This window comes from Trichosurus vulpecula, chromosome 1 (assembly GCF_011100635.1).
Source record: "Trichosurus vulpecula isolate mTriVul1 chromosome 1, mTriVul1.pri, whole genome shotgun sequence".
Classification (NCBI taxonomy): Eukaryota; Metazoa; Chordata; class Mammalia; order Diprotodontia; family Phalangeridae; genus Trichosurus; species Trichosurus vulpecula.
Genome location: NC_050573.1, coordinates 89648214 through 89660754, shown reverse-complemented (window position 1 = coordinate 89660754; position 12541 = coordinate 89648214). Strand labels below are relative to the sequence as shown.

The 12541-nt window shown below is 41.2% G+C and overlaps 1 protein-coding gene across 1 annotated transcript in view; it reads right to left on the bottom strand.

Moving 5' to 3' along the window:
* LOC118828900 (maestro heat-like repeat family member 5) overlaps window positions 1–12541 on the bottom strand; it is a 97394-nt gene that overhangs the window by 67322 nt on the left and 17531 nt on the right. Inside the window, exons 7-9 of the mRNA XM_036735787.1 lie at window positions 11373–11489; window positions 7478–7597; window positions 6043–6189 (exon numbers count right to left, since the gene is read on the bottom strand). Of these exons, the coding sequence (XP_036591682.1) occupies window positions 6043–6189; window positions 7478–7597; window positions 11373–11489 (384 nt within the window). The remainder of the gene's footprint in view (window positions 1–6042; window positions 6190–7477; window positions 7598–11372; window positions 11490–12541) is intronic.

The following is a 12541-nucleotide window of genomic DNA, read 5'->3' as shown; positions in this document are numbered from 1 at the left end:
ATTCAGGCATTTCCTGAAGACCTCCAGGGATGGGAAACACTCTCTCCTAAGGAAAGCCCATTCTCCTTTTGTCCAAATGTGATTATTAAGTTTTCCCTTAAATCAAGCCTAAATCAGCCTCTCTCTGCAATTCCTACCCACTGTTCCTAATTCATCTGAGGCCAAGGAGAATAAATTTAATCTATCTTTTATGTGTTAGCCTTTTAAGTAGTTGAAGACCTGATTATGCCCTTCTCAGCTGGTTCTAAGTTCAAAAGTTTAACTGTTGATTACATTTCAAGTCCCTTCAACACTTGCATTATTTTCCTTCTATATAGTATCCTACTATCATCTGTTGATGTCTTTCCTAACATGTTCCCAGACCTGCAAATACTGTTTTGGATGGTGGGAGATCTGACCAGGGTAGGGATAGTATGGTGTTCACTTGTCTTTGCATTAGGCTTCTGATCATGTAGTCTAAAATCACGGTGTGTGTGTGTGTGTGTGTGTGTGTGTGTGTGTGTGTGTGTGTGTGTGTCTGTGTCTGTGTCTGTGTGTGTGTGTGTCTGTGTGTATAGCTTTCCATGTCATATAACTGGTTAACATTGAGCTTTCAGTACAGTAAAACTCCCCAGCCTCACCCACCATCATTTGACTCACAATATTAGTTTTCGCAAGTCAAATTGCTTTCTAACTGTGCCTCTTCCTGCCTGTATTTGTCCTGTTCATTTATTTATTTTTGTACCTAAATGATGGACTTTAAGATAATAACTATTAATTTTCACCTTTCTGAGACCCTATTCTTGACATAAGTGAGTTAGCTATGTGCCCTCCCCTCCAACTGCATATAATCTGCTAATTTGATAAACATGCCAGAATGCCTTCATTCAAGTAACTCATAAGGAAGGAAGGAAGGAAGGAAAGAAAGAAGAAAGGAAGCAAACAAGCATTTATTAAGCATCTATGATGTTCTAGGTGCTAAGCACTTTACAATTATTATCTCATTTAACCCTCATAACAACCCTGGGAAGTGGGTGCCATTATCATTCCCATTTTACAGGCCAACGAAACAGAGGCAGACAGAAGTAACGTGCCCAGGGTCACACATTTGGCAAGTTTATGAGACTGGATTTGAACTCAGATCTTCCTGACTCCATGCCCAGTGCTCTATCTATGATACCACTGAGCTGTATAAAATAAATAAATTAACAAGCAAATAAATACATGTATACATAGGATATATAAATACATAAATATTAAAATATTGAACAGATTTAGACTCCAGATAGAAGCCACTTGGCATTTCATTAAAGATTTCCATCTCGGCTGTCATTCACCCATTAATAATCAGTCTGGGGCTGTTTATTCTAGTACTTCTGAATCCCCCAAATTCTGCTATCACCTAAGCCGTATCTCTCCATCTTGTTCATGAGAATACTGAAGGAGGGTCTGGCAAATGCTTTGTTAATTTCCAGGTAGACTGAGTCCAACATACTCTGCTGATTCAGTAATTCTTTGAAAAAGGAAATGAGGTTGATCTGGAAAAAAATATTCTTTTCTAGTTTCACATGAAGATCACTTCCCCTTCAAAGGTCTCAAAATCTATCTATTTTATAATCCTTTGAGAATCGTGAGAGGCTCGGTATCAAACTCAATGGTGACTGCTTTGTGGAATCCATTTTCTTTTTCTTTTTGCAAAAGGGGACCACCCTTATCTGTCTCCAGGTATATGGCGCCTCTTCTGTTCTCCACAAGCCCTTGCAAGTTTATATTAGGGGCTCAGCAATCACATCCACAAATTCATGTAGGGTGGCAAGGGACTGGATAAAGTTTGAGAATTGGAGTCAGAAGACACCAATTGGGTCCAGCTCTCTGCTCTGTCATTTACTCGCTATGTGATACTGAGCAAATCACTCAACCTGAGTCTCAGTTTCTTTCTTTCTAAGATGGGGATGATGATGTGAGTGACACATTTGAGGAAGGACACAGCTGAAGAAGGCTGGAGTAGGCTGACTATGATGATGAGGGGATTGTAAAACACCATACACAAAAGTCTTAGTGCAGTTTAAAGCTGTTAAAACTTTGAAGAAATTGAGGGAATGAAGAGAAGACTTAAGAGTGACATGCCAGCTCCATCATCAACTATTTGAATGGCTGTCACATCAAAGAAGGATTATATTTATTCTGCTTTTCCTAGGAACAGTGGGAAGGAACTTGCAAACAGATATTGGCTTGAAGGAAGGAAAAACTTCCTTGGAAATTAGAGCTATGTTTTAGAGGTAGTGAGTTTCCTTGTCACTTTAGGCCTTCAAGGAGGAGGCCAGATACCCATGTGTAGGGATGTTGAAGAAGGGATTTCCTACTCAGTGAGAAGTCAGGCTGAGGGTCCTCTCAACTCTGAAGTAGGATGGCCAACTAGGAGGATTTCACAGTTATCCGTAAGAGAGATAAGGGCCTAAGTTATGGTGCTGTTCGTGTGAGTAGCAAAAAGGGGATATATACAAGAGATGTTTTGGGGTTAGACTCATCAAAACCAACAAGAATTGTCAAATGATTGGATGTGGGACAGAAGGGGGAGGAAAGAGTCCAGTATGACTCCACGGTCTTGAACCTAAGTTGCACCTGCAACAGAAATATGAACGTTTGGAGGATTGGAGACTTGAAGAAAACAACAATTTACCTTTTTAACAATTTGAGTTTGAAATGCCTATGGGGCATCCAGGAAGAGAAATTCAGCAGTAGTTGATAATCTACTAATTCTATCCTAGAATTCAGGAGATGGATTAGATCAGGGGCAGACATAGAGATATGGGTATTGTCTACAAAGAGCTGACACTTGAATCTGTGGGAGCTGATGAGATCTTGAAGAGAGACAAGTAGAGAATGGAAGAGGGGCTAGTAGTAGTTAAGTGATGAAAATATCATGTTAATAGGGAAAGTGATGGTTGCTCATCTGACCAGGGGCTTTGAAAAGGATACAGACAGGGAAGATGAGAAATGAGTCAACAGAAGAGAAATGAGTTCCGCGGAGAGAGGGGAGTGCTTACGAGTATCAAAACTTGCAGAGAGGTCAAGGAGGTTGAAGACTGAGAAATTAAGAGGTCATTGGGAAACTTGGAGAGAACAATACCAATTAAGTGGTGGAGTTCAAGGACAGATTGTGAGAGGCTGAGAAGTGAGGGGTTAATGAAGAAATAGAGCAAACATGTACAACACTTTCTAGTCGTTTGGCTGTGCAAGGGAGGAGACATACACAATGATAGCATGAGGGGATGGCAGAGTCAAGTGAGGTCTTTTTCAGGTTGGGGTAGACCAGGGCATGTTTGTGGGTAGGAAAAAAGCCAGTAGAAAGACAAGAGATTGATTACGAAAGTGGGATAATATTCAAGGAGGCAAGCTCCTAGAAGAGATGGGAGGGAAAAAGATTAAAGGATAAAGGTTGAGAGGTTGCCTCAAAACCAAAAAGGATTACCTCTCAAGCATAGGAGTGAAGGGGAAACATCTGGGTAAAGATTTTGGGGTGTGAAATAGGAGGCAATGAGGGAGCTCATGAAGGATGGGCTCCATTTTCTTGGAAAAGGAGACATCTGTGGAGAATGGGGTAAGAGAGAACAGATGGTGGTGTGAGAGGCTGGAGGAAAGAAGAGTAAGAGGGCCTGGCTGAGATTAAATAATGTGGATTTGAAATGGTTTCAGTTGAAATGGTGGGATTGCTTCCTGTAGAAGTATTTGGGATTATGGACAAGGCACATGGTAGAAGTGATCCAGGGTTGAGGATTGGCAAGGGACAAATTGTAGTTAAGACTGAAGGCAAGGGAGTTCAAGGGTGGAAAACAATGTTCTTGGTAACTTTATGGTCCATGATATGAATAGGGTAGTGAAGCAGGGACAGTCTGGGACAGGGATGGGTGGTGAACCTGCAGTCTTGAGGCCACATGTGGCTCTCTAGGTCCTCAAGCATGGTCCTTTGATTGAATCCAAACTTCGCAGAATTGTTCTGTGAGGTTTGGATTCAGTCAAAGGGCCACACTTGAGGACCTAGAGGCCCCAGGTTCCCTGCCACTGGTCTGGGAGAAGGGAGAGAAATAGGGTGATGTGAGGCCACACAGAGGAGATAAAATAGGTTTAGCCATTCAGTAGGCAGCAGAGGAAGAGATAGAAGGGTAGGAGATCATAGAGGGATCCTCTAGAATCATAGATCTAGAGTTTGATGGAACCTCAAAGGTCATCTAGTCCAATTCCTTAATTTTATAGATGAACTATTAGGCCCTGGAGAAAGTAAGGAAAGAAACAGTCATTGATTAAGCACCAGTTGTGTACCAGATACTGTGTTAAGTGATTTGCAAATATTTTCTCCTTTATCCTTACAACAATCCTGAGAGGTAGGTGCTATTATTACCTTCATTTTACAGATAATGAAGCTGAGGCATACAGAAGTTTTGATTTGCTCAAGGTTACACAGCTAGTAAGTGTCTGAGGTTAGATTTGAACTCAGGTCTTCCTAATTCAGTGCCCAGCTTGCTAACCCTCCCAAATACCTAAAATATTCTTTATCCACAGTGGAACCTCATATTCCTCCTTTTTTCTCTCTTCTAATCCATCCACTGTGCTATCTAGCTGATTCTAACACTAATGCTGACTCCTAATTAGGGGAGGCTGAATAACTTGGGAATTTTAGAGTTCAGTATCATGGAAGTGACGTGATTATGGATGTTGGTGAGTTCTAAGGCATGATTTCCCCTGTGAGTACCTGAAGAAGTACAAAGCTTTAGGTCGTGGGAATGAAAGAGGTCGATGAACTGGGAGGCCAAGGTGAGGCCAAGTATGAAAGGTGGGTTTGGAGAGACAGACTGTGCTGTCTGAAGTACTGACCTCCCAGGGAAAGGAGGGAGAGTAACATGGAGGCCAGTAGATCACTACAATAGGGAAGATATAGATAGATGGTGTTAACCTCAAAGGAAGAGAGGTGGCTAAGTGATGGTAGCAGTGGAATACAGGGAGTATATCAACTCTTCCTCATGGTGCAGTGGATCAGAAGACGTGAGAGAAGCAGAAAGCAGTTCTGGAGAAGTTGGCCAGGTATGCATTGCCTTCTGGAGAGTGTCAAAATAGAATGTGAAGAGATGGAAAATGAAGTTTGCCCACAGTAAGTTGTAGAGCTCTCATGGGAAGGGAGGCTTGAGGATGTAAGGGGATGAGAAGTGGTAGGGTTGACTTGAATTAGACAAGAATACAGAGGAAGGGCAGCATGGGAAGGGATATTTCTCTCTGGCAGAGAGGGACTGAGTCACTGAGATTAAGAGAGGAAGAAGTGTGAATTTATTAGTCATAATAGGTACCAGTCGTTTGGGGCCTTTACCTTTCTGGGTTTTATGATGTTGAAGGTATGATGTTCCTTCTCTGAATGCTATGAAGTTGGGGGAGGTGGCAACAAAAAGTTCAGCCTGGAGGTCCAAGCCCCCAGAGATTGGAATTGGAATATTCTCTCTCTCTCTCTCTCTCTCTCTCTCTCTCTCTCTCTCTCTGTCTCTGTCTCTGTCTCATCACCAATTCATTAGTAATATCTCAAGATAGAGAAGTATGAAGCCAACACAGAAAACACAGAAGATATCTCCCACGACAATAATTTTACCCATGTGGGTGCTGCCCTTCATTAACGTATACCGCAATCTCTCCACAACTTATAAATGGATTCATAAGCACCTGTGACTAAACAGGAAATGAGGTTTCCTCCAGTTAGCTCAGCAGGCCTTTAGCAAAGTGAAAGAAATTTGTCACCAGGCCTACAGTCAAAGACTTTCCTTTCCATCTTTGTAAGGCCTACAAGAGCTGGTTTTGTTGGTTTAGCCTTTGAGAAGGCAGAGTTCCCCCCAGGCTTTTCATGCTACAATGAGACAAGGGAGGTTTTATAATTTTGAGATTCCATGTTTCCATTATCCTATGATTGTAATATTTTATATGTAACTCTAAGATTATATGTCTCTGTGCTTTTGAATTTGAGATTCTAAGAGAGTCTATGATCCTAATTTCTGGTTCTCTATGAGCGAGTGACATTTTTCATACCCAGTAGCTACTGCGGAAGTAGAAGACCATTCTTGAGGAGATGTTGTCCACCCAAGGGAGGATATTCTCTTTGGCCTTGGCTGCCATCTGCCCATAGGAGAGAAGGATGGTACTGCTGGCCCATCTCCACTTTGGGTCCTGTTCCTCCTAAGAAGATGGGAGAGGGAAAGAACAATCAACTAGAGCCTTCGGCATTGGCTTTGTGAGCAGGCCATCACTGTTTTTGGAGAGTGGAATGCCGAGGACCAGGTAGCCTAGGACCATAGATTTAGAACTAGGAGGAGGGGCCTGTAGAAGTCAGTGAGCATAATCTCATCATTTTACAGATTAGGAAAGCGAGGCCAGGAGAGGTTAAACATCTTGTCCAATATCATGGATAGTAAAAAGGCCAAGCTGGGATTTGAACCCAGGTCCTCTGACTCTAAATCTAACACTTTTCCCTGGACAATATACCTCTCTGGTAAGGAGCTTGGATTCAGTTCCCTAATTCTTCCAGGACATGGAAGGAGAGGGAGTCAAAAGATGGCAGCCCATGCTAGGGCTCTTGTTTTCCTCAGTTTATAAAATGTGTAGACTTGAAAGTGGTCTTTAATTTGGGTGAATTCTAGGCCTGGGGAAGATTATGTCATGGGGAAGGTCAATGCATGGTAGTGAGAATCCAAGCCCTTCTTGCCTGGCTGGCTGGCCCTCAACAAATCTAATTCATTGATGCACTTATCAACTGACTCATTCAACAAATATTTATTGAGCATCTCTTAAGTATAGGGCCCTGAGCTCCATGTTGGAGGAGATATACAATGCTTTCACACAGGTTAGTCAATTAAGGAAGAGGAGAATTGATTTGGTGACTCATGGATTCATATATACAAACATGCCTTTCTTTTCTAATTTCTTCTAGGTTTTAGATTTCTCTTTGCTGTGTTGATATTGTCCCTCTTCCTGTGCCCCGCCCTGCCTGTTTATTCCATGCAATATTTCTTTGTCCTTATAATCTCTTCTGGTTTTCTATTCTTTCCTCTCCCACTTGGAATCCCTGCTGTCCATCCTCTGCACCTTTCTACTTATCCTCCTTTTTTAAATCAAGCTGTTCTGGGGAGCAGTGACAATCATAGGTCCTTTCATGACAGATGGCAGGTAACTGTAATTTGAGGAGAGTATTCCTGTTTGGAAGGGGGAGGTTGGCATTGCAGGCAATCCTGAAGGTGAGATTCTGTGACACAAGAGATCCTAGGCTTTAGAGATCAAAAGGACTTAGGAGAAGAGCTAATACAAATCCCTCAATTTCCAGTTAGGGTAACCATGGCTTAGAGAGGGAGAGATTGATACTGAACATTAGACAGTTATGTGTCATAGACCTCTTAATGTTTAAGGTCTCTGTGAAGAGGAAAGGGAGAGGTGGTGACAGAGTTCTTTTGTGGCCACAAGGTGCAAATACCTTAATGTTAAAGTTGTTAAGGGTCCGCTTTAAAGGTCCCGTCCGGCCAAACTGGTCCAGTACTGCCCAAGCATCATCCAGATGTCGTGCTGCTGTTAACCCTATGGTGAGGGCAATTCCCTGTGAGGGGACAAGAGAAGTAGGGAGGCTGGTAAACTGAGGGTTCCCAGTACAAGGTTCATGGGATCTCAGAAAAAGGGCTTACCTCATGGGGAAACTGAGTCCTAGAGAAGGGAGGGGACATCATTCCCCCTAGATAACACAGTGAGTCAGTGGTAAAGGCAGGCCTAGAGCTCAGGTGTCCTGAATCCCTGTCAAAATCAGTAACATTCATATAATGCTTTTCATTTTTCAATACGCTTCCTCCTCACAGAAGCCCTGTGAGATAGGTTACATAAATGTTATTCTTTTTTAAAGATTGTTGATTTAGAGATGGGAAGGCTCTTGGAAGTAACCTAGTCCAATCCCTCAATTTTACACATGAGGAAACTGAGACCCAGGGAGGTGAAGTGAGGGTGCCAAAAGCCAAAGCAAATTGAGGTGGGTAAGTAGGGCAGTGGCTAGAGTTCTGTTTCTGGAGTCAGGAAGACCTGAGTTCAAATCTGGCCTTAGACACTTACTAGCTGTGTGACCCTGAATAAATCATTTAACCCCCATCTGCTTCAGCTTCCTCAATTATAAAATAGGGATAAAAATAGCACCTACCTCCCAGGTTGTTGTGAGGAAAGCACTTAGTGCAGTGCCTAGTATACAGTAGGTGCTTTATAAATGCTTATCTCTTTCAACACTCTTCACCTTTCCCCTTTATCATTGCATAGATGAAGGAATTGAGGCTCTGAATTGTGGGTGATCTTCCCACAGTAATGTGATTTTAAAAAGGCCAAGATATGAATTCATGTATTTTGACTCCAAGTCTAGGGTTCTTTCCATCATAACATATCATACTACATGAAACTCAGGACCTTACTGATAGTAGAATTTTAGGCATCAATGACCAGATGGTTTTCATGAGGAGAAGGGGAATTTTATAAGGGGATGAAGGGTCAAACTTGGAACTCCTATAAGAAATAGCAAATTGTACATAGTAGATTTGGAGCTTCATGTGCAATCATTCTTTTTAAAAAAAGTTAATTAGTTTCTAGTTTTCAACATTCAATTTTATAAGATTTTGAGTTCCAATTTTTCATCCTTCCTTCTCTTCTCCCCTCCCCAAGATAACATGCAATCTGATATAGCCTATACATGTACAATCATATTAAAAATATTGCCACATTAGTCATGTTGTGAAAGAAGAATCAGAACAAAAGGGAAAAATCATGAGAAAGAAAAAACAAAAAAGGGAGAATATAGTATGCTTCAATCTGCATTCAGGCTCCATAGTTCTTTCTCTGTATTTGGTTAGCTTTTTCTAACATGAGTCTTTTGGAATTGTCTTAGATCATTGCATTGCCAAGAAGAGGATATATAGTATCACACAAAGGATGATACTATAAGCAAATTAGGAGAGCGAGGAATAGTTTACCTATCAGATATATGGAGAACAGAAGAATTTGTGACTAAACAAGAGATAGAGAACATTATGAAATGCAAAATGGTTAATTTTGATTACATTAAATTAAAAAGGTTTTGCACAAACAAAGCCAATGCAACCAAAATTAGAAGTGAAATAGAAAGCTGGAAAACAATTTTTGTAGCCAGTATCTCTGATAAAGGCCTCATTTATAAAATATATAGAGAACTGAATCAAATTTGTAAGAATACAAATCATTCCCCAACTGATAAATGGTCAAAGTATATGAACAGGCAGTTTTCAGATGAAGAAATTAAAGCTGTCTATAGTCATATGAAAAAATGCTCTAAATCCCTATTGATTAGAGAAATCCAAGTTAAAACACTACATCACACCTATCAAATTGGCTAACATGACAAAATGGGAGAATGATAAATTTTGGAGAAGATACGGGAAAATTGGAATACTAATGCATTGTTGTTGGAGTTGTGAACTGATCCAACCCTTCTGGAGAGCAATTTGGAACTGTGCCCAAAAGGCTATAAAACTGCATATCCTTTAGTCCGGTAATACCACAACAGGTCTGTGTCCCAAAGAGATCATAAAAAAGGAAAAGGACCCACATGTATAAAGATATTTATAGCAGATCTTTTTTTTGTGGTGGCCAAGAATTGTAAATGTAGGGGATACCCACCAATTGGGGAATGGTTGAATGATTTGTGGTATATGAATGTAATGGAAAACTATTGTTCCATAAGAAATAGTGTACAGGAGGATTTCAGAAGTGAAGTTGGGCATTGCACAATGTTGCTGTTACTGTGTACAAGGTTCTCCTGGTTCTGCTCCTCTCAGCATCACATCATGTAGATCTTTTCAGGTTATTATGAAGTCCTTCCTCCCTCCCTTCCTTCCTTCCTGACATGGCTAATGCAGGAATTTGTTTAGCATGACCATACACATATGTAATTTTTTTTTTTGCCTTCTCAGTGGTTGGTGGAGGGGGAAGAAAGAGGGAGAGAATTCAACATCAGTTCATGTAAGTCCAGGTTTTTCTGAAATCCACCTGCTTAATATTTCTTATAGCACAATAGTGTTCCAGCAGAATCATATACTACAACTTTTCGAGTCATTCCCCAATTGATGGGCATCCCCTCCATTTCCAATCCTTGACCACCACAAAAAGAGCTGCCATAAATATTTTTGTATATGTGGGTCCTTTTCCCTTTTTTATGATCTCTTTGGAATTCAGACCAGTAGTGGTACGCAATCATCTTTTTTTTAAATACACTGTTATGAAAATGCTTGTTTTATTCCATAAATTAAAAATAAAATTAAAAAATTAAAAAATATATTAAAAAGTCACACTATGTAACTGACCACTTTTTAAGGACCAGACACGCACTTGCTGGTTTGCCTATTACGTTGGCATATAGAGAACACAGTGGTGGAAAGAGTCGTAGACATGGAATCAGGAAACCTGTCTAGGGTAGCAAAATGGAGACACTAGTACTTGTACCTCCTACCTCATGGAAGTCCGATGAGGAAAATGCTTTGTAAATCTTAAAGCAGTACAGAGGCATGCAAAGTTATTAGACACTTTAGGTGTAAGAATATGCCAAGCCTGTTGAATTTCCCCTGAGGGCAGAGGTAGGTTAGTAAATGTTTAACAGTAGGTTCTCTAGGGAAAAAATCTAAGCAGGACATTTTATTAAGATTTTCTCTATTATTTTCTTAAGTCTAGATAATCAACAAAAGAATACATTAAGCCTCTGATTTGTAGTTTGCCTATTTCTGAGGTGTAAATGCTCACACTGAAAATTTAATGATGTGAGCTGGTAAGAGCCACCTCTAGCACACCCCTGCCTGAGAGCCAGTTGACCCCATCTGATACCTTACATCTAGGGAAGTTGTTTTTGCACCCAGGGGCAGCAGATATGGGATAATGGCAATGAAATTAGATGACCATGTATGCTTAGAATCAGGGCTTAGCTTCGAAGCTTAGACCAGTCTGTGGACAAGGGCAGGCCTTAGTCTGTGGCTGTGGTGAGAATTTAGTCTGTGGTTAGGGTCAAGTTTCAGCCTGGGAGTAGGGTTAGATCTTAGTCGGTCATGATGGTCAAGGCTGGTCATAGGGTCAGAACTCAGTCAGGGGTTAGGGCTTAACCTGTGGTTGAGTTTAGGGCTCAGGCTGTGATGGGAGTTTGAGGAAGTCACCTTTAGTTAGGGTTAGGGTTCAGCCTGTGAAAGGATGAGTATTCAGTTTATGACTGAATATTTTGGTATGTCATGATATCAGGTATATTTTGAGAATGTATGAATTCTTCATGGGCCCTACAGGGTCAGATGTGCACTAGAACAGTCTGGGATAGCTATTGATATGATCACCTCTCTCTGTTGCGGAGACTGATGGGATGTGTCTAGAAGTGACCTTAGGTGTTTCCTGACCATGGAGCTGTTGTTGGCTGCTCGGAGAATCATCCCATAGTAAATGAAGAGGAAAATCTGAAAAAAGGTACAAGGTTAGAGTTATACAAGGAAGTGCCACCTGATACCTGGGCCAGAGTGAGGAGACAGAGAGGGGGAGGGAGACATTGAAAGATCAAGAGAGTAAAAAGGGAAATACATTAAAGAGTGATGATCAAGTACTTATTATGAGCCCACTGTATACCAGGCACGGTGCTAGGTGCTGGGGATACAAACACAAAAAAGTGAAACAATCCCTAGTTGCAATGAGCTTAAATTCTACTGGCAGAGATAACAGGTACATGTAAAAATGAAATGTATGTATGTATACACCTATATAAGGTTAACGAATACATACATACACATACATAGTAATTAAATATATAAGGGCAGCTAGGTGGCACAGTGGATAGAGTGCTGACCCTGGAGTCAGAAGGACTGGAGCTCAAATTTGACCTCAGACACTAGCTGTGTGACCCTGGGCAAGTCACTTAACCTGGTTTACCTCAGTTTTCTCATCTGTAAAGTGAAATCACTCTAGCATCTTTGCCAAGAAAATCCCAAATGGGGTCACAGAGAGTTGGACATGACTGAAACTATTCACTGCCACCTTCCTTCTCTGTGTACTCTGCACATAGTAGGGCTTTAGTAATTACTTATTGAATTGATCTGAAAAGGCAGGATGCGCTACGTGTCCACTGAGTTACTATTATTGATGCTTAAGAATTGTAGAAGGATTCAGAGAGGGAAGAGATCAAGGTGGCCTAGAGTGCCCAGGGAAGTTCCTGCCTTAAGAAGTAGGGCCAAAGCTAGGCCTTGAAGGCAGAGTAGGATTCAGAGATGGAGAGGAATGGGGAATGGCATTTGAGGAGATGCAAAGGAAGGCAGCATTGCTCGTGCCAAAAGCGTAGAGAAGGCCTTTCTTCCTTCTTTGGAGCCCCTCCCATTCTCAACTTCCCACCCCAACTGAGACTCATGAGGGCAGTGTGATCTAGTAGAAAGTTTACTGGTCTAAGAACAAAAGACAATTATTGAGGTATCTTCTTAAACCATGAAAAGATATGAAATATGTTGCCAGTCACCAGATAGAG